At 36.2% G+C, this 23524-nt stretch overlaps 1 protein-coding gene and 2 long non-coding RNA genes across 3 annotated transcripts in view; 1 reads left to right on the top strand and 2 right to left on the bottom strand.

The window, feature by feature from the left end:
- Window positions 1-2443: 2443 nt before the first annotated feature.
- Window positions 2444-4071, bottom strand: LOC135730197 (uncharacterized). The gene is made up of 4 exons (XR_010525920.2): window positions 3876-4071; window positions 3233-3711; window positions 2843-3122; window positions 2444-2715 (listed from the first exon to the last, which is right to left on the bottom strand). It is a non-coding gene; the product is annotated as an uncharacterized lncRNA (long non-coding RNA).
- Window positions 4072-5802: 1731 nt separating this feature from the next.
- Window positions 5803-6225, bottom strand: LOC141281329 (uncharacterized). Its single transcript, XR_012335577.1, has 3 exons — window positions 6110-6225; window positions 5931-6007; window positions 5803-5851 (listed from the first exon to the last, which is right to left on the bottom strand). It is a non-coding gene; the product is annotated as an uncharacterized lncRNA (long non-coding RNA).
- Window positions 6226-11144: 4919 nt separating this feature from the next.
- Window positions 11145-23524, top strand: part of hcrtr2 (hypocretin (orexin) receptor 2) — a 58892-nt gene continuing 46512 nt past the window's right edge. Inside the window, exon 1 of the mRNA XM_065249466.1 lies at window positions 11145-11522. Coding sequence (XP_065105538.1) covers window positions 11213-11522 — 310 coding nt within the window. The 5' untranslated portion in view covers window positions 11145-11212. The remainder of the gene's footprint in view (window positions 11523-23524) is intronic.

Genomic DNA, 23524 nt, shown 5'->3' with positions numbered 1-23524 from the left:
TAGATATAAAGATGATTTCATTCAAGAAGCAAATTAAATTATGAATATATGTTATTATATCCTTACTTTGTTATTGGTTTAAGAATGGAGTCAATGGATGAGGCAGTAGGGGCTGAAACAAAGGCTGTTCTGATACTTTACTTTTGGAGCCACATTATTCAGATGAAAACTGAAGGGAGGCTATCTTATTACTGTAGACCTTAGTACTTTCACTGGGATGTTAACTCGAAAAGCAAAAATAAACGCTCATAAAACTGTGTTTGCATGCATTAAACCGATAGCCTGCTTTCTCGAATTTGGATCACACAATGCAAACTTAAATCGTTTATTGAATATGTGAAAAAAAAATCCATAGAAATCTTTATATTTAAAAGTAGTTATGCTTCTGCTGTAACACAAATATGTATTTCATTATAAGTGTGTACCAGAAATCTGTTGTGGTCATGCTTATGCACTTTAATAATTGTAACTGCAGCTGATTTAGTTTTCCTATCGCTAGTGTCTCTCAGGACCTGAACTGGACACCCACATTACATTTATTCAGTGTGAAGAATCCCTGCAACAGACTTATTGGTGTGTCTCAGGTAACCTCATGAAACCTTCAGGGTGACAAATCAGGTATAAATCATTGTGAACATTACACACCCAGGCCATAATCTCTTGAACTGTTGCCCGCAGGCTAATACTTCCGAACATCAAGCATCACAGCAACCAGACAAGGGCATTTTCCCCTCTGACCATCTATCTCATTAACAATTAAACTGCCTTACAAACCTTTTCAAATACTGCCACTCTGCAATATAATCTCTTGTAAAATAGTACCAATGTGAAATACCTCTGTAACATGTACTTTGAATCATATTAAATAAACTGCCTGTAGATACTGTCTCAGGTTCAAGTTCTTCTTCACATGAAGAGTAATATCTGTTTTCTGTACATACATTACCAGACTAACATTTAGGGTGATTTGACTGAAGTGTTTCTCATGATATTAAAATCTTTTAATCTAAAGGGGCATGCTTAAATATTAACAATAATGTTGTTTTTAATGCATGAATAATTGGGAGAAATCAGTCAATAAGAATAGATGTGAACTACTTTAACCCTTTAGGCGTCACCCCACCCTGTTGAGTGAAATCTACACTCTTAGAGATTTCAACCAATTTATAGTTTGTCATGATTAGATAAGAATTCACATGCAAAACACTAAAGTTATCGTTGGTGGGACAGTGACATTTAGCTGGATATTAAAGTGCACCTATTATGCCCCTAAATGGGCACCTTACTGTATAAATAGGTCTCCCATAGTAAATATTTTTGATTAAAACAATTAATTAAAGCAATATTATTTTTATAAACTGCCTACATACCTCACCAATTTTGCTCTCTCTCTGACACGGTCGGATTTAGTTCCTGTCTCCGCCTCCAAAAATGTCTAGTGTACTCTGATTGGTCAGATGGCCTAATCAACTGTTATTGGTCAACTGGGTTCAGTGTGTGTTTGAAAGGTTACACCCCTGACTTTGCGTGGGTTTCCCGGTCCTAAAGAGAGCATGGACGTAAACAGCTGACTTACATGCAGAAACGATGGCGATTGTACTTCCTTACCAGTTCGATCCCGAGTCCGATCCAGAGAGTTCAGATGAGCAGACGGCCGTTACAGCAACACCTCCGCAAGCAAGACTTTTGCAGGACGTTTCTCAAATGGTAATTTTTTATTCCCTCAGCCGCCTAACAATAAGGATGTATTGTACAGTAACTGTAACATCAAAATATCACGTTTAAAACGATGTCCGTCAACAAACTCGAGTTTGCATTTAACTTGTTTAGGTGTTTGTGTGGCAACTGTGCCAGAATGCCAAACGAGGCTGAAAACTTGTGTTGCAAAGAGATTCCAAAGGTAATTATAACGTATTACATTACTTTGCAAACTATATGGAAACACATATGTGGCATATAGTAAAATATTCATTTAAATGATGACTTAATTTGTTAGTTCTACATTATTTTACTGTAATAAACTTTATTATAAAACACTGCTTACATATAAGTGCTATATAATTGCTTATTAGCTTGTAAAAAGAATGCAACAAGTTCCAGGACCTCCTACCTGCATGATTCATCATCCAGGTTTTGAACCAAACTGTCTTAATCCCTACACACTTCAGAACATCCACAACATTTATAGTACCGACTATGGGCCTTTGAGGCGCAGAACACTAGAGGAGTAAGTGTTTACAAGTTTTACTACATTTTTAAACTATTAACACTAAAGAAGCATTATAGTAACAAAGTACCCAAAATATGTAAATTGAAACAAAAAACATTACTCAGCCAAAAGTTTTTTATTGCAATATATTAAAATTGTAACAATATACAAATAAACATGCTTTAGTAATTATAATATAATATACTATATCCTTTATTGTTCCCCTCTGAATAATTGTCCATTTTAATGCTTACAGAGGTTACAGATACACAGCGTATCGAAGCTTTGTCAGCTGGTGTTGGAGCCATCTAGGACGACACAATAGGCTTGTCATCCCGTCGTGTGTTGTTCTAAGGATCCGCTTGGAGTTTCCCGTTCAGGCTGGTCAGTATGTCGGCTTCCGACCACCTCACACTGAAGCGCGTGAGATGGCGTTCAATCACGTCCTCCTTAGAAGGCCTCTCAAATTGTGATGCCAGGTCCAATGGAATCGGGATTTCCTTCAGCTTTTCAACAAATGATGTTTTATTAAGAAGGTTCGGGAGGAGCACGATCAGATAATTAACTAATCAAGCACAGGTGCATCTAATTTGGTAGTCAGCCAAACACTACATATACAGACATCTTACCTACCTCAGTCTATTGAGATCGTTTTCGGATATCCCTCCACCACCCCAATTCGCCACTCTAATCTGTTCTATCCCAGTTTGGGATGGGGGAGTTCTCCGGGTTCGGGCCATACCTCGGATTCGGAGTTCGAGCCTCACTCTGGATCCTGAGCCCTTCCCCAGGACAGCACGCCAAAATATGCTTACTTTCGCAATCAGATTAGATGTAAGGGCGAACTCGTGAAATGGAGCTGGGTCCTCAAGCACCTCGCCAAACACAAGCCTGATCAGGTCATCCCCATAAACTGTAAAGATATGACAATAAATCTTTTGTTTTGATCATTTATTTTACAGCTTCATACAGTTTGTACATTTATTTAATTAATATATTTGAAATAAAAATGTTACTGCTTACAGTATGTCGATTGTGTTTTTACTGGCCTTGCGATGCATTCCCCTCTCTTAGATTTTGGGAACACAACCTTGAACCTTGCCTCTCCTGCTTTTGTTACAGCTTGCTCACGGTCTGCATTTTCATTATAATGCATGGTTGCAAGGTACAATCTGTAAAATCATAACAGGCAATACGCTTGCTCACGGTCTGCATTTTCATTATAATGCATGGTTGCAAGGTACAATCTGTAAAATCATAACAGGCAATACATTTATTGTAAATGTAAATACTAGTTTATTTTACACAATTAAAAGAATACTTTAAATAACTGCACAGCATTCCAATAAATGGGAAGACCACATTTTTGGGTGCAAATCGAAGAATCAGGCTATGGAAGGCCTCCACTGATGATGTTTGATGGTGATGGCTTAGCTTCCCAACATCCCTGAGGGCTCTCTTATTGACTAAGATTTTTTCTACTTCATGTAAAACCATTGACCCTTGAGTAACAACAGAAAGAATCATTTGATTATCTCACCGATCAAACTATACAGTAAACAAAAAGAATATTATTAGAACACAGATATTCCATCTGGATACATTTTAGTGAATTAGTGATTATTTTATCACTTTAACTCCAGACAAGTTCAAAATGAATTGTTACCTGGTGTTAACCATTTCGTTGAAATTCTAGACTCTTGGTCCGGATGTTCATATTTGGAAAATGTAGGGTCGTCATGGACATGCACATTTTGAAGATGGTTTATCAAGGAGTTCCACTTGGCCACCTTCTCAGGTCCAAAAGTTGAAGATATTGCGCACCAATAAACATGATTTTTAATACAGCGCAACCATTTCTTTAAAACCTCACAGCCCTTTTTTTCTGCCAGAGGGGCTAGTCTCTTTGACAAACCTGCTAAGAATAAAGTTGTTAAGAAATCAAAAGCTATGTTAAACTTTTATAAAGTATTGTTTGATGCAAAGAATTGTGTCAGTAATATAGACTTGTTTAGAAACACACCAAAAATAAATTTTTACCTTTTTCAAAATGCCACACATCATAGTATTGTGTAATGCTGCGTTCTCTCAAAAACTTTTGGATTTGTGGATGTCGGTCAGTCACAATGTAGTCCACCGTCAGACAGTGCCGCTGCTAGCCATTTTGGTGCCCTAAGCATAATTCCTTTAAAATGCCCCCCCCCCCCCCCGACCTTGAGAATTTTTTTTTTTGCCAGTTTAACTTTTTATTACCAAACATATAAAATAATAGCAGAAAGTAAAATCTTCACAGCTTTAGTCAACAAACACTACACATTTGAAAGTGCAAACTTTTATAGAATAGCACAATAGAAAAAATTACCAAACTTAAATAGAATAGCAAACTAAAAAATAAAAATAATCCAGACATGTTTTTCCCAAATACAATATCACTTTTAATAAATTACATTAAATAAACACCAATAAGTAAACAAGAATGATCAATATTCTTAAATAAAACAAAGATTTAGAGAACTAAGTGTCACAGTAATGTTTGCTTCATATCATACATGGTGACATTTTATATTTTTATATATTTAACAGTCAGGAATTGTTAGCCTACCATGTGCACTGACTGCTGCTAGCGCTAATTTATACTGAGAAAGTATTAACCACCATCACGTCAAAATAAACAACAAAATAAACTACTGCTCAATATCTAAAGAAACGTAGTTAGTAACAGCTGCCGTCAGTTTGTAAAATGCATATGCATAGGTAATGTTTTACAGTAAAATCTCAATTTAGCTTGCACTGAAGTTATAAATTTTAACAACATAGTTTGCTAACATTAATGTCAGCACAGCAAGTTCGAGGCGCATTACGATTAGCAGCAGCTGCAGCACATGCGCATTTCCCTTATTTAGGAGTGAATGATAAAACATGATGGATTTACCTGCAAGTGATGAACGAGCATCATCCCGCAGTTTCTTCTTTTTTCCGATCATGACTCCTGCTGTCTTTTCGGGGCCATTTCCAGTAGTTTACTGTCTGGCCGTTTCTCAATCCGAAAGCTGCAGCCTGCGCGAGGTCGCATATGCGGGCTGCATACGTCATCAAGCCTGGTTTATTTCAGTTAACTGAACATTACATTAGCAAGTCATAAGCATATTACAACAATTTACGATGAACTAAGAATAAAAGTCAATTTTATAATTGTTAATATTACGAAACAAAAACGTTTTGATGACGTATGCAGCCTGGAAATGCGACCTCTGGAGGCTGCAGCCTTCAGATTGAGAAACGGCCTCTGTCAAACTTCGTCAGGCGCCCGCGCGATCAACCTGCACGGACCATCAAAGGCTGGGGGGCATACTTTCTATACAAGAGCAATTAAATTATCTCGTTCCCCCTTTTTTGTAACATATACATGGATAAAAAGTGCCAAATAATATTTCTACAGGCTAATGAAATTCTATCAGCATTATCATTTTTTTCATTAGGCTATTAGTTTGGTGCCCTCTCAGGACCTGGTGCCCTACGCACAGCGCGTGATGCGCGTTATGGGAGCGGCGGGGCTGCCGTCAGACCATTTGAATCCAGAAGATCTAGGGAATGCTTCAGGCCCTCCTTCTCCATGTGATAGCTTCCTCCAACTTCATTGCTCTAGGAGTATAAAATGTTTCAAGATATGACAAAAAACCTTCACATATAGACAAAGTTTTTAAAGGAATATATAACACACCTGAACAAGCTGAAGGTCGATTATGGTGTTGGTGTTCAAGTCGAGTAGCATGTAGCTACCATACTTTGCTGAGTGTCCTATAGAAAAAGAACAAAGATGGGAACATTGAAAAACATAAATATCTAAGTAGTATGCTTGAAAATGTATCGTTGAGGCAACTTATTAATTTCTGGTCTCACCTGGTGAGTCTGCTCTCATATCTCCAGCAATTGCAATTTTATTATTCTTCTGCAACTCCAAAAGCATATTCGCTTGGTCTGTTTTCCACTTGTGGACAATAGCCGGTTCCAACAAATTCCTTGCATGTCTCCTGAATGTGTCATATTGAAAAACCTGGAGATTCATGGCACGGAAAACCTGCAAATACAAAAACAGAAAAGTATTACATAAAACGTAAAACTATTATTATTATTATTATTATTATTATTATTATTATTATTATTATTATTATTATTATTATTATTATTATTAATTATATACATTTTGATATCTACTAATACAAACATATGATTTCCTATTGTAATGTGATATGAATAGTTATATAAATACCTTTTCTATTTGGATGAATGAGTTACCAGTGAAATACATAGCAGCAGACAGAAGAAGATTTCCTGTAGGTGTACTTCCAACAATGGGATTGCTATTCCACGGTTTGTTGTAACTGCAGTTTGAGCAAAGCTGACTGAATGCCACAAAAGTACCCTGTTGCCGTTGACAAAAATCACACTTCCTCCGGCAAAGTGAACAGATGTCGAACAAGTCTCGGAGGCCGCTTTCAAATACAATGTATTTTTTTTCATTGAATGAGGAACTTTGCACAAATCTAAACTATGAGTAAAATAACACAATTTTAAAGAAATGTACATTATGATTTTCAAAATTTCATTATAACATACTGTATATATTGAACTTACGACAATTCTGATTCTTCAGTAACATCTGTGTCTTCTGGGTTATATGTGGTGTCGTGAGGTTCATATAGTGTTTCGCTCTCAGTATCTTCCTCCTCCAACTCTATCCAACGTCTTTTTTTTGGATTAAAAGCAGAGGTCTTCATAGGTGTTGAAGAGATTGGAGATTGTAATCCGAATGGGAAATCTGGGTACGCTGATGTTGTTTCAGTGGAAACATTGTGACACAACACTACTACTTGGGTTCCTACGATAATGCAAAGAAAAAAAAACTTTTCATCATCAGTTATACATTTAAGATCACATTTTTGGTAGTGGTATTATTAGCTATATACCTCAAATATGTTACATACCTTTGCTCCTCATATATGCCAGTCCCTTAGTTTACCAAAGGACAATTGTGTGCTGACTGATTTATGTTTTTTTGACTGCTCATACTGTGTGCCCACTGATGTTGTATGTGGGGGGTCAGTTTGGCATTCTACATTATGCCTTCCTACAGTGTAGGGTGAATCCTGCTGCCATGTACTCTGGAAATTAGAAAAATAAAACAAACATATAATCAGCCAAAAGGACATAACAATAGAGGACAACGACTATCGTTAACGCACCCAGACGTTCATGCATTACATATTAAATGCCCCATTAGAGTAACACACAGGACGTGTTTACTTTGTTTCAAAATCGAAAAAAGCTACAGCTTTAAGTAAATACAACAGTAAAATATATAATCTCTACTTAGAGTTTGACTTTACCGGTAAAGTTAACAGTTTAGCTGGTAGCAAGTTTGTAAACACGTCTAAATCAACATCTAAAAACGAATTAAAACATTTTAAAACCGATAGTCTACATAATTCAACATACGTGTGGGTAAATATGGTACGTGGCTTATGAAATACAATATTACAATACAATAAATAGCTTGCAAGCTCGCTCCACACGCACGTAAGTTAAGCTCCGGTAGCGTAAGTGGTAAACAAAAAACATGGATACTTACAGCCTGTGATCCAGAAGTGCAGGGTAATCCAAACAAAGTAGGAATTGATCAATCTTTCAGGAGAAGACGTTGCGCAAAACCAGATTCAAATTCGTTACGGTTCACGAAGCAGTCATTGGAAAAATGCCGTGAACATATGAACAACTTTTGACTGTATTGTGCCGCAACTGTATTAAACATGAATTTTAACCACTGCTTCCTGATGTCCTCTGCCTTAGGAAGGCCATAAAGGGATATTTTGCCCTCACATCTAAAGAAACAGTGTCTCGACGTCTTTAATCGTGAAACAACAGTTTGTAAACACACTCGAACTCCAGTCGACCTCCGCTCCGCCACTTCCGTTCCCTTTAGCGTCCTCGTATTTAAAAATACTGTAAATAAGTATCAGCATCGTATTGCTTGCAAAAAAGTGGGCAAAACAATAAACTAGAAAAATGAGACACCAAAACCACTATATTAACTATAAAAGACTACAAAATACACCTGACTTAAACTTAACTTTGACTCACTTGACTAGACAAGGTCTTAACACTGAGCATAAAACAAATGAGCACAGGATAGCAAACACAGGAGCATTAAATAAGGAAGCAAATCAAGAGGGGAACAGGTGATGATTGAAACAGTAACAAGGTGATTAACAAGGAGACGAGACACAAAGCACATGGCCTAAATTAAAAGTCAGTGGCTTCACACAAAACATGGGACTGCCATGATCCTGTCACTACGACTTAAAATGTGACCTGAAGATAGGACCATGACAGGGTAACTGACGTTGCCTGACCATCTGAAACATGAGGATGGGTTTTGGAAGTCTGTCCTTTGGTCAGGTACGTGCACAGATAGGGCTCAACCTGTGCGGAACACATGCCCTTTTTGTCCTTACACTCCGAAGTGCCCTTTTTTAATTTAAAAATCAATGCTATTAATAATCATCTGCCTGTCTGTTTTACAAATATATTTATCAAATAAAATGTATTTTATATATATATATATATATATATATATATATATATATATATATATATATATATATATATTTGGATCTGCTCAAACTGTCAGTCAAACCTCTTAACTCCGCCCCCTGAGTGCAGCGAGCTTCAAGTTCCACAGCAGTCAGAGCAGCTGAACGTCTTGCAACGGTAAATAAATATCTTGTTGTTTGAGTACAATGATGTCTCATTAAGAAAGTAACATTAGTGTGTCTATAACGGCGCATGTTTTATACATTTGAGCCGAATTATCCATAGACCGTCTATGGATAATTCGGCTCAAATTTATAAAACATGCGCCATTATAGACACACTAGTGATACTATGATAGACGGGATTGGGCGAGTGGGCAATCAGGGGGCACCAAGGGCTCCAAACTGCGACCAAATGGAGTTTTTGACAAAGCGCGAGCAATTTTTTAAACAAGTGTTCATGCATGTGAAGGGCACTCGTGACAACAATACATAATGCAGAGTCGGGTTTTTACCGCTTTTTTTGCGTGACGCGTCTCAAGAAGATGAGAAACGTGTAACGGATACAAGTATGTACAGTATATTGCCCTGCCACTCATTACAATATGCTATCTGGATATAACTTATTATTGTATATGTATGTATCTTATGCCTTCAATTAGTTAAGGGAGTTGCATGATTATTTGGTTTATAACTTTGAAATCAACTGCATAGAGTTAAGTCTATTTAGTATATTTTTCAGTAATGCAGCTATTTGCACCTTCAAAAGATCAAGGTTCCCGGTCCTCAGCACAGTTTTAGCCAGGTAGGCAGATACATGTTGAATATGCTATTGGTATGGCTATAGTATAGTATAATTTCCTATTTTGATCTTTAATCTCCTATTTCCCCCTCTTCTCAATGACATACATAAACATGTTAACCAAATAATAAACATTAGCTTATAAAACCAAACAGAATAGATTTTTTTCTTCAAACATATTTTTATTTATCTTTATGTATGTAGGAAAAAATTTAAATTAATATATTCTACAATTAAATAAGAGCGAGTACACAAGAGCGGTTCACAAACACATGACTACAAATAGGCCTAATACAGACAACCACCCAGGATGTAAATTTTTAAAGCCAACTTACAAGGCCAGATATCCTTTTCACTGTATAATGCCAAGCTATCATAAAATGTATTTTTTTTCATTCATTAATAGTGATTTTTTTCAATCATTAATAGTGAATAAATATAAAGCTTTTAAGACGATTATTATGTGATATTTATTTGGAGGGGGTGCCCTTTTTCAGTTTCAGTACATGACCCTCAAAAGGTCTGTGCACGGCCCTGCCTTTGGTGAAGAGACAAAATGTCTCAGTTATGTATATAATGCATATCCCTGAGAAGGAATAAATTATGCTTTCTTTACAATTTAAAGCATTATACATCACCAGGTTCTTACTGAAAACATGCAAGCTGTGAGCCAAGGAATGGATAAACCCCCTGGGTTTAAGCCATGTATAGAACATGCCAAGAACTTGCACAAATGTATGTATTTGCAAAAAGCAGTAATGCCTTGGTTTGCCAGGCATTTAGCCAAATGGATGATTATGGAAATTTCAATGAGACTCGTGGTGTTAAAGAGAATGTGTAGGTAATTCAGTAAGTTGTCAATGCTGAATGCAATGTGTGATTTATTGATTGGCTAATTTAATTGAACCATTTATTTTACACTGACACTAGTGCTGTGATATTTGTACACTAGAGGGTGCACACATACATTTATTTTTACATATATTGACTGCATCCAAAATTAACAGAGTAAGTTCCATACAACAGTAAGCATGTGTGGGTGCAGTTTTCATACATTGTGGACACACTACATCCTACTCTTTTTCATGGTCATGTGACTCGCATGTTTTTTGACCTGTGACAATTATAATTTTCTTAGGTGTTAAACAACTACAGTTTAATCTCAAGTAATACACTTGTTGGTACCTATATTATTTTCTCTTCAAAAGAGCTGATCAGTTCACAGATTTCTTGTATTTTTAATATTTTTTATCACATGTGTGGCCATATGGAACAGAGTATTCTCAATCCAATGCATACTGAAAAATCTCACAGGTAGCAGTAGACCATCCCATTTTTTCTCCTACTGCTTTGCATACTGAGGTAATTTGTTACGCATACTGATTTTTGCCTACAATATAGTAAAGGGGTAAAGATTTTTAATCTCCTGAACCTCTGGGTATCAATGCCTTGGTACACATAACCCAATTTGAGAACCACTGAGCGAAGAGAACTTTACTCAGTACAGTCAGGTTTGGGATCTGTAATACATTGAAGTGTTCAGCTGTAAAGCTGTATATCATTTATATGTAGCATCTTGCTTATTTTTTAGCATATATGTAGTGTAAAAACATGTATGCATATAATGATTCCACGCCTCACCTCTGGCTCTTCATTCCCTGTCTTGTTTTTTTCCAGACAATCTCTGTGTCTGTATCGGTCCTGACACTAAGCTGCATTGCCCAGGATCGCTGGTATGCTATCTGCCATCCCCTGAAGTTCAAGAGCACTGCCAAACGAGCCCGCAAGAGTATCGTCTTTATCTGGCTGGTTTCCTGTGTGATCATGATTCCTCAAGCCATAGTTATGGAATGCAGCAGTTTGCTCCCGGAGCTCACCAACAAAACCAGCCTATTCACTGTGTGTGATGAACACTGGGGAGGTGAGAGGTTTGTCCACATCTGCTCTGCATTCTGTCAAGGCACAGCAGGGTTATTTACCACTACTCAAAAAGGCTTTTTATTATTGTCGTTTAAAAATAGATCAATAGAAAACTTGAAGTGCGAATCAGCTGCAGTCAAAATTGTGCACTGTTTATCTTTCAGCTGAAAATAGTGTTCTCCTAAATCAAGTCAAGCTTTTATATCAGATGCAAAGCATAATGCAATACCACACATTTAAATGGTTCACCCGAAGTTTTTAACATTATTAAAAATCATATTCTTTCTTATTTTGGTCTGTTTCTCATGCACAGCTTATATTTGAATGGCAAGAATATACTGTAGCACATACGCTGTTAAAAGACCTGAAAGAAAATTGTGAATTCTGCAAAACAAGATTTAAGAAAAACTACACTGTACAAATATGAATATACTGAATAGCGCATTAAGCAGTAAGAAATGTGCAAAACTGATATGCTCCACAGACTGGATAAAATATGTGCAGAGATTCCAGGTGATCAACCAGTTCAAACTCTCTCATCTTTGCCTTTTAAAAAAGTAATAGTCACTTGAAAACACCACAATTTTCCGAAGATTTAAAGCTTTCTATTTTTTTATTTTAACCCCCCCCCCCCCATTGTCATACTATCTTAAAAAGAATCAAGCTCTTTTGCAGAATCAAACATTTATAGTGCTTTGCAGCATATTCCCTTAAAACGATTAAATCTGTCTCCATTGATCGTTGCCTTGCTGAGCAAAAAGACTTCATGCCAGATGAAAGGACTTCAAAGGCAGTCTGTCTTTCCAGCAGTCTGATGAGAACCCTGAGCTGTACCCTGGTGAGTCTTTACAATGAGTCAGTTATCCCACAATAACAGAGGTGTTTATCTCGAAGAGGTTCGATGATTACTGGGTCAAACTCTAATCTTTGGTGCAATTTCCTGATCGAGAAAATAACAAGAAATCATCCTTTTCCTATATTAACTCTTCATAGCACAATTTTTGTTTGGTGAACAATGCAGTTTTTGAAATTCTGATGAACAGTTTTCTTGGACAATATTGGACAATTTAATGATATATGCAAGGCAGCAATGTTGCCAAACAATCTGGTTCATGTTTCATATCTGCATTTGCCCCACCCATAGTTGAATACTGATTTCTGATTTAAACATCTAAATCTCATCTCAATCTCAGTATTGTCTGTATATATAAATACAGTCATACACCCACTGCATATCATTCCAGTTTTGAGTATTTACTCCTTTATTGTAATATATTTTTTTTTACCCTTGCTTCATACATGTAACCAAACGTTATGTGATTGGCTTACGTTTACACCAATGAATTTAATCTTAAGACAAGCCCCCCACAAGAAGGTAAACACCTATCAATTATGCTCAGCCAGACTCTGTCTACCAAGCGAAGCAAATTAGCAGAGGATGGTATTATCAGGCTACTTTACAGGTGAGATTCCATAATCAATTATGGGGCACGCTGGCAAATTTATCAGACTTTTCTGTGATCAACAAGGATTTGAACCCCTACCACTTTACCTCCCAGTTTAAGCACCAGCCAGGGCTAATGAGGCCACCTTAATGGAACTCAGGCAGAATTCTATAATAGCGATGCAATTACTCCTTTCCTGACCTCAGCAGACAGGTAACGCCTGTGTGGAACTAAGCATTTACTGTGCTGATGCTGACCTTATATGTACTCTTGTTTATATCATAGTTTATCTGCTGCTCTACACACCTCCTGAGATTTGTTTGCAATAACTGTCTTACTGTTCCTGTAATCATTTCTTATTGCACAAAGCAGGCTACTGAACAGGCTTTGGTCCATTTGTCACCAACACATTATCTTGCTTTTGTGGAAAAGAAACATGACAGCCTTTGACCATGCATTGACTTGAGTTTTCCTAGCTTCTGCATTGGGTTCCTACTGTCATTAAAGTAATAAGAGAAGCTTATTTTTAACTAGACCTGTGTAATGCTTAATGATAATAATAATAAAAATAATAAAAACTTAGACTTATATACAGTAGCGCCTTTCATGGTACCCAAGGTTGCTTAACAAATTGGGAGGGGTTAGGGGACAAAAAAGGAGTTAGTGCAAAGAAATGTTTTGAGGTGCTTTTTGAACATTAGCAGGGACAGGGCAGAGCGGACATAAAGTGGTGGACTGTTCCAGAGTCTGGGGGTATTTGCAGAGAAGGCCCTGTTCCCAAAAGTCTGCAACCTGGTGCGGGGAGTGGCCAGCAGGTCCTTGTCAGAGGACCGCAGGTGCTTAAAATGACTAGCTGGAGCGGTCCTATATTGCAGTGTTAGGGTTAATTTTCAGCTAAATTGTTTTCATGTGCCATCTTTTCTAGAAAAGTGTACTGAAAGAATGGTTGTACACTGTTGTAGATGGGTAGCCTAGAAATCTAGACGCACCCTAGCGGCCGCAAAATATATTTGCCAAAAACCAAAATTTGGTCAGGCCAATCACATCGTGTGTAGCGTCTGTGGGGCGGGCTTAACATGATGACGACAGAGCTGCAACGGTTCCTACTTGAAAACAAAGAATGGCTGCTGCTGCTGGCGAACAGCTTTCTTTTGAAGCGGCTGTGGCCGCGACTCTGGAGGACTTAGACTTATGTTTTTCTTTGAGAGAAGAGCAAATAACCCTACTGAAGTCATTTTTAAGAAAGAAAGATGTGTTTGGAGTTTTGCCGAATGGTTACGGTAACTACGTCACCTTCTTCGTTGCTCTGATTGGTCATAGCGCTATCCTAGACCCCGAAGCCGCCGCCAGGCGCCGCCATTTGCGCCATTTAGAAGTTCAGCCGCCATCAGCCAATAATTTCCTAAGCCAAATTGAGCCGCCAGCTGATAAAGTTTGGCTGAGCCGGCTAGAATTATTTGCAATCAAATAATAATTCTATCAAATAAAGACATACACACACGAAATATATAAACAATACACGAGATCTATTTTCCGATTGGTTTCATAACAGCACAGTCTTGTGCTCGCTCGTTGCTACAATACACAGAGGGGTTGCAACCTGTGGAGGTCGCATATGCAGGCTGCATACGTCATCAAGCCTGGTTTATTTAAGTAAACTGAGCATTACATTCGCAAGCCATACGCATATTACAACAATTTACGATTAACTTATAATAAGAATAAACTTTATAATTGTTGATATTTTGAAATAAGACAGTGTTGATGACGTAGGCAGCGTAAAATGCGACCTCCGGAGGCTGCAGTCTTCGGATTGGGAAATTAAAATTGCTCGTTTTCTGTACAGAAGAAGCGATGCATTAGTAACGTGCGCGTCACAACAATGCATTTCAAAAATAGACCGTGTTATTTTTAATTTTGACCAATGAGCGCGACCAGCATCCACACAGGAAAACGCTGCGGGTAAAATAACGTTTGTATGTCTGTTTCAGGGTGCTGTATGCAGCATGTTCATTTTTACTTTAATTTTGTATTGTAACTGCGATTTGGAATCGGTGAAGTCAAATATAGACGCGTTTCTTATAAGAGCCGCTTCTGGGAAGTCCGTGCTGTATAACATTGACTAGAGTGGTCGCAATCAGGTCCGGTAGCGCCGCACACGCATAATTCTGCGAATGAGAGCACTAAGTAAAAGCAACAGAAAGTTTCTTTCTATCAGTCTCCCATGCTGCTTGAACCCCAGAAGTAAAGAGACTTTTATAAAGCTTGCCAGTAAAATCCATATCACACCAGCAATGACAAGGTAAGCTAACGTTGCTATGGTTACAGTCCAGATACATAATAGATTGCTAGGCTATTGCTATGCTATCTACAGTTTTATTACAAACAGCAACCAAAACTACAACGTAAAATTAGTGTAGACTTCTAAACATCAATGTTAAAAGTTTTTACCAACCTTTGTATGGGAACCTATATTCATTCATTCATTCAACCCAGTGCATGCCAGGTTTGTGCTGTGAATCTGAATTAAAAGTGAATTAAAGAATAGAAATGAAAAGAGGTTGCGTGTTTTGCCATGTTATTAGTCTATAGGTAGCATTATAGTGGGCTCTAGCTCTATTGTTTTTGGTTATGTGATTGTGTACCATAATTTACCAGACTTTTACCAGATCATTTGTCTATGTTTATAATTCTGACAGTGATTGTTATTGTATTTTGTCATAAGTCTTCACTGTGCCTATTCAAAGCTCGAGGGCAAACACATAACTTCTAGATTTATGCAGCAATAAACTACATTTTAAAATTGTATAATGCCTAGTCATACTTCTGTTATTTTGATTAAAGTAACTCAAAAGTAACGTAATTCATTACAGTTCAGAGACAGTAATATTGTAATCAAGGGCGTAGGTTTGATTCTGGCATTGGTGGGGACATAAATAAAATGGTTGCATTGCAAAAACTGTTTATCACCGTTTACTTGACACAAACAACAGACAACTCAGTATGCACTTTACTCAGTAACATCTGATCGCCACCCCCGGCCATCCCAAATTTATAATAAACAATTTGTTATGTCCTAGAGCCTAATAAACAGTAACTGTTTAAGTCTTTGTAAAAAAAAAAAGAAAATCACATTGTAAGATATAACCATATTTACTTTATTACAATGAAGAATATGCAATTAATATTTAATTCTTAATTTAATTTTGCCAAAAAAATCCCAGTGTTGAAGTTGGTATATATATCATGCTGTTTCCTGAACAACGTTTATTAACGTTTCTGTAGTTCACATTAAATCTTCTTTTCATTAAAAGACAGTTAATCCGTGTGAAAAAAAATAATTTTAAGTTTAAAATGCAACCTTACATTATGTCTACATCTGTGCAAGTAATAACCACAGTGCAGTAATGTAAAGTATTCAGCAATCATGACATGAATTCATGTTTTTACCATGTTGGGGTTATTTTCTTTCATGGATTAGGGACCCCCTAAATAACCTTGCTACCCCGTTTATAAAAGGTTGACAAAAGTTTGCAACTCCTCAGGTTAACATGGGATTGTCGTGTATTGGTGAAAACACTGTCCTTGAATCATTATGTGACACAACTTGTTCCGTATTTTGTGAATGAAACAGTTACAGTGGGTATAATAATACTTTCTTCCTCACTTACCTGTAGCCCGAATAATCACGCGCGTCTTGTTGAGTGAACTTTGGCACGTTGTACAAAGTGAAACCATCCTATCACACGTAGCGAGTAAAGACAAGCCATAAAGTGATGTGATTTAGAGAGGCGGGACTCAAGAAATGCTAATCCAATCATATTAGCAATGTGATTAGAGAGGCGGGACTAAAGAAATGCAAAGCCAATCATATTAGCGATGTGAGTTACGGAGGCGGGCATTGCAGAGAACGAAAGCTGTTAACCGTTTGTGTACCACATAGAGCGTCATTTTTACAGAACGGGATTGCAAAAGATTTCTAGTCTCATTTAAATGATTCCTGAAAAAAAATATAATAAGTAAAAAATAGAAAACACAAGAATAAGAAGGACATTAGTGGTTATATATAAATACAGATTAATTGTTTGGTCGAAATTATTGCTAGGGACAATTCAGTCTTCCCTGAATATTGCTAGGGACATGTCCCTAGCGTCCCACCCTAAATCTACGCCCATGATTGTAATGTGACTAATTACTTTCAAATTACAGTAATTTGTAATATATAATGTATTACACTTTGTAAGTAATTTTCCCAACACTGTTAATCAGTATAACGTAGACATCTGTAGACATGTGGCAGCTTCAGCCATTTGCAGCTATGAAAAGTTTGGCGGCTGCAGCAGCCATTTAGGTTTCGGCTGAGCCGGCTAGCCAGCCAATAACTTCATCAGCCAGCCATTATTCTCAAAACAAATGGCTTCGGGGTCTACGCTATCCTATTGCGTGCAGAGGCATTTTGAGGGACAACCTTATATCCCGCCCCTTGCATTGAGCCGTTTGTGTGAAGAGTTGCCAGACTTTACATCTTAAATGACAAAAATTACACTTACTTCTGGTGCTTACTGACCACATGATAATACCATGTATCATGGTTTATCTCAGAAGTGTTTAACGCAATAGTCCAACAGGTGGCTCAACCAGTAGCTTCCTCCGATCCTACTTGCCTTGGGCTCTGGAAACCCCCTATGGATATGACACTCTTTGAATATGTATTAGACCTTCAAATACCTTTGTTTTCTTAGTTTGAAGATCAGTAAAATCTTCTTGTTTTCAACCACTGGATGCGAAGGAGCTATGAGGTCCGAGACCCAGCCCATTTTTATATGCAGAGAGCTAATGTATATGAAAACAAAAGAACCAGTGTCTTCTTTTTTATTTTCCTTTAAGGTATTGTGGAGGATTTTCTTTTTCCGGGTAGATCATCAAGACTATTGTATATATACATACATTTTGTAATTTGTATGTGTCTTTCAATCTATTTTCTACGGAGCCCTTCTCATGACATGGTAAAACTTTTTTTTAAATCGTGGCCACGAATTAGCAATTCGTTACCACGAATTAGTAAATCGTGCGCACGTTTTAGTAATTTGTTCCCTCGTTTAAGCTAAATTGTGTGCACGTTTTAGTAATTTGTTCCCTCGATTAAGTTAAAACGTGCCCACATTTTATTAATTCGTTCCCTCGATTAAGTTAAATCGTGCCCACGTTTTATGAATAAGTGCCCAGAATTTCATTTAAACCATCTGAGTAGTGACGCTTATCGCAGCTCAATGCATTAATACATTGCTATTAAGTATAAAATTTAGGGGTGACCCCGAATAGTCGAAGATTCGATGCATCGATAGGAGAAGCCTGATTCGACTACCAATCTCACAGTCCAATCGTCGCAGATGTGTTATGAAATGAGGATCATTCAATTTTAGCCGTATATGGGTTCACACATTATCTGATTTCACATATAACAGCTTTCTCACAATATATTAATATACAGCATATTATTATAATGCTGCAAATAATGTGTGAAGTAACAGCTTTCAATAAATATTTTTAAAATGCGTTAATAAATCCAACATCCCCTGTGACCGGGCTACACGGAGGTTTCTTAGTTAATAAAACATTGCCTCTTTGTTTCTACATTTAAAAGACAAAGCTGGCAATTATATTATGGCTATAGATTTCTATTCTTTCAATAATTTATTTTATTTTATTTATAAATCACTCTGGGTTATCTGATTTGATTTAACTATTTGGCTTGTGTTTTGTTTCTGCACAGCAAAATCCCCAGTGTTAAATTAACACTGCTCGGTGTTTATATAATCCACACCAAGATTGGTGTTAAAAAAACACTAAATCAGTGTTAAAGTTAATAAGATAATGAAGTGATTGAGTCATTAATAGTGAACACCTGCTGGTCATTCCATGTCAAATCAACTCAATTTTGGAATGGTTCCTGTCTTTAAATTTTTATTTTGTTGACTCTTTTTCTGGAGAAAGTAATACTAAAATGAGAAAGAAAGCCAAATTATTAAATGCAATAGATGAAATCACCATAGTTAAATGAACACTATCATCATCTCTGTTTGAAAACTAAAATTACAACTTGCTTGCAGAGTTACATGGATGATAGGTTTAACTTCTAAAGAACTGCTGTAAATCTGGTTAATAAAGTAAGTCACCATTGCTCCGATTAGTGTTTCCTTTAGTTGGGTACTTGGGTCTTGAAGTTTAGTGTTAGTTTTCTTCTGCTCATTGTGGCAGTGTGTTTAGAAAACACATTTGTTAAAGCAGAGGAAGATGAGAGAAATGAAGTCTATTACTGTTGCTATGTTAATTATTATGAAAGTACAAGTCTTGGGATTCAATGATATCATAAAAAAGTAATCACTGAATATAAGTTTTTAATTTATGTTCTGCCAACCCTGTGAGGCTCCCATGAAATCCAATAGTGCTGTAAAAGTCCACATACCCTGAAGAGTTAAATATTGTTTACCCAAATCTAATCTGTGGTGTAAGTCAGACACACTGAGACTTCAACAATCAGCCTATAAAACACAATCATGGTGACAAACAACAACAAAGCTTCATGCCGCAATGCATGCTGGGTAACAGGATTGTAGAAAACTCATTCATAAATCCCATCATGCATTGCAACATGACAAAAATTTAGCAACTTTCTTACCATTAACTGTCACCATTGTTGAGATTTGTATCAGAAATCATGAAGTCTCTCTTAAGCAAAAAACAAAACAACAAAAAAAACACTAAAGCATATACGGCAGTCTCATTCAATGTCATTTGCATAGAGTTTTTTTATGCCTTTTTCTTCATAATTAATTTGTGACCAAATGTTTCAATGATTTGTAGAGTAGAATATAATAAAAATAAACTGAGAAGGTCTGGAAGGTTTTCCCTTTACATGAAGCAATGAACAAGTGATCTTACTAAAACATTGTTGCTATTGCTAAAAGAGGAGAGTTAGATCAGAGGAGATCAAGGGACAAATGCCTAACTAAAGGAAACACTAATCACAGTACTGGTGACTTCAAATGAACTCTTAACAAACACAAACTTAAGATTTAATGTGATACATTTTGTGATAAATGTCTATTTGACTTGTGAGACATCACATCAGAGAGAATATTTGTCTACTAAATCACGCGTGTGGATACTGGAATAGTTGAGCACTTGTATTTTGTTCTGACAGCTGTTTAGAAGTTAAACTTATCCATTTAGAAAATAACTCTGCAAGTTATCATTTTATTTTTCAAACAGAGATGCTGATAGAGAGGCAAACGTGAAAGATTGCAGCTCTTGGAGGCATACACCCAACAGTATTCATCTATTGCATTTAATAATTTGTCTTTATTATTTTAGTATTTTCTCCAGAAAACGAGTCATCAAAATAAAAATTTAGAGACAGGAAAATGTCCAAAATGTAATTGATTTGAATGACCAGCAGGTGTTCACCATTAATGTCTTAATCATCACTTCATTATCTCATTAACTTTAACACTGATTCAGAGTTATATTTTTAACGCCAGTCTTTTTTAACACCGATCTTGGTGTGGATTATATAAACACCAAATAGTGTTGATTTAACACTGGTAGAGTTAATTTAACACTGGGGATTTTCCTGTGTGTGCACTTGAGGCATTTTGAATATTTGTTCTGCACCTTGTTACTTCTGATGACCTTATTTTATTTAAAAAATGTATCTATTATAAAACGTAAATTCTGATCTAATTTAAGTCTGTAAATTTTGGATAGCTTTTCGTTGTATCAATGTTGCGATACTGCGTGGTGGCCATGCTTGCACATGTAATTTAGCCGAACAGGCTAGGTGCTCTGCCTCTCATATTTAGGAGTTCATCAAACTAAACATTAAAAACGGATTTTTTTCGACGGGTATAAGTTTTTAAAATGTATTTATCATACATTTTGGTTATCTTGTCAAAAGTTAAACTACAAAACAGGTAAGCCGTTATTTAAAATTTCGGTGATGAAACGGAAACTATCTGCACCGAACCTATTTCTGCCTGACTTTTCTTGTGATTTAATATTATGGTTGGTGTTCACTTTTAAATGATAGCAAAGAGATTCCTGAAATAAATAATATCATCAGGTCTTTCTGTATCTAAAGTGAATACAGAGAGGATCAAAGTCAGAACAAGCAAACAGGTATTTCTGTGCTAAATAATAACGCATAGTGTCTATAAAATCATTAATTTCAGTGTTTTTCATGTTATAAATTAACGTTTAATGAATTGTAAATAAAGATTAGTTTTTATCATTTACAGTCACAATCACAAATTATTTGTCATTTCTCATTTGTCGGGTTTTTTTTTTTGGTCATGACTGCTTTGACGCGCTATATCTCCAAATTAAATAAAAACACTGAATTAGCCGAGGTTTCCAAGGCAGAATCACCTTTGTTATTTTTTTAGGTTTAGTTATCAAAATGTATTTTTGTGTGATGTTCTGTAGATCTTGGCTTTAAAATGTTATGAGGAATAAATAAACAAATGTTGCCTTATATATTTTACCTTAAAAAAAAAAAAAATATATAAATGCATCGTCAGTTTTGTCTTCGTTCATCACTTGAAAGACAGTTTTGGTCACTTTAACAGAAAGTTGTTTATGTGTGCTGCTTGTGAAAGAAAATAAAAGTTAACAATTTGTACCTGGTCTGGCCCCCTCCCAACCCATGCAGACAAACATAGATATGATTCGACTATCGGTCGACTATGGAAAGATTCGACAATTCTGATTCAAATACGTAAATCCTTAGTCGAGGACACCCCTAAAAGATGCACACATTATTCATGAACACGTTCATCTCTGGCCTGGCTCTGTTATGTAATAGCTGATTGACAGGTGCGCAACTCCGTCTTTCGAACAGGTATAATTTTGTATAGTTACTCATTTAGGAAAATTATCCATGATTTAATGATTTTATTATTATTATGAAAATGTTTTTTTTTTTTTTTTTTTTTTGCAGATTGATTACGATTTGTATACCCTAGTTTAAATACAAGACCGTTTTTTTACCACGGAGGGCTGGTGGTATACGGAATTTCCCGATAGATTTTTTGGTCCCACTCCGCCCCTGACTGTATTAATGCGTTAGGCGTCACATTAATGTCCCTACTTTTTAATGGCCTACTGTGCACGAATTAATAAAACCGTATAAGACCCAAGGTGTATGAATTTGATCCTTACATAGCACTGTATCATGAGCCAGTTAATGTCCCAATATGTTTTTTAATTCTGTGCAGGAATAAATAAAACGAACTATGTGACTTATTAATAAAGTGATTTTGCATTAAGCGTCATGTTAATGTCGGTTGTGTTAAGTTTTTTTTTAATTCTGCACAGGAATTAATAAAACTGTATATGAAGTTTGGCTCATTAATAAGGTATATAGATCAATCTTGATCTTTACATACTGTATTTATGCGTTAAGCGTCATGTTAATGCCCCGATGGTTTATTTTTTATTATTCCGAGCAGGAATGAATAAAACGGTTTAAGACCCAAGATGTATGAATTTGATTCTTATATAGCACTGTATCGATGCGTTAGCTCACGTTATGTCCCAATATTTTTTATGAAATTCTGGGAAGGAGTTAATAAAACTGTATATTGTATATATACACGAGCCTAAGGTGTATGAATTTTATTAGGGGTGTCCTCGACTAAGGATTTACGTATTTGAATCAGAATTGTCGAATCTTTCCATAGTCGACCGATAGTCGAATCATATCTATGTTTGTCTGCATGGGTTGGGAGGGGGCCAGACCAGGTACAAATTGTTAACTTTTATTTTCTTTCACAAGCAGCACACATAAACAACTTTCTGTTAAAGTGACCAAAACTGTCTTTCAAGTGATGAACGAAGACAAAACTGACGATGCATTTATATATTTATTTTTTTTTAAGGTAAAATATATAAGGCAACATTTGTTTATTTATTCCTCATAACATTTTAAAGCCAAGATCTACAGAACATCACACAAAAATACATTTTGATAACTAAACCTAAAAAAATAACAAAGGTGATTCTGCCTTGGAAACCTCGGCTAATTCAGTGTTTTTATTTAATTTGGAGATATAGCACGTCAAAGCAGTCATGACCAAAAAAAAAAAAACCCGACAAATGAGAAATGACAAATAATTTGTGATTGTGACTGTAAATGATAAAAACTAATCTTTATTTACAATTCATTAAACGTTAATTTATAACATGAAAAACACTGAAATTAATGATTTTATAGACACTATGCGTTATTATTTAGCACAGAAATACCTGTTTGCTTGCTCTGACTTTGATCCTCTCTGTATTCACTTTAGATACAGAAAGACCTGATGATATTATTTATTTCAGGAATCTCTTTGCTATCATTTAAAAGTGAACACCAACCATAATATTAAATCACAAGAAAAGTCAGGCAGAAATAGGTTCGGTGCAGATAGTTTCCGTTTCATCACCGAAATTTTAAATAACGGCTTACCTGTTTTGTAGTTTAACTTTTGACAAGATAACCAAAATGTATGATAAA

This window comes from Paramisgurnus dabryanus, chromosome 20 (genome assembly GCF_030506205.2).
Source record: "Paramisgurnus dabryanus chromosome 20, PD_genome_1.1, whole genome shotgun sequence".
Lineage (NCBI taxonomy): Eukaryota > Metazoa > Chordata > Actinopteri > Cypriniformes > Cobitidae > Paramisgurnus > Paramisgurnus dabryanus.
Note: the sequence above shows the minus strand (reverse complement) of the source record. Positions and strands in the feature narration are given on the sequence as shown.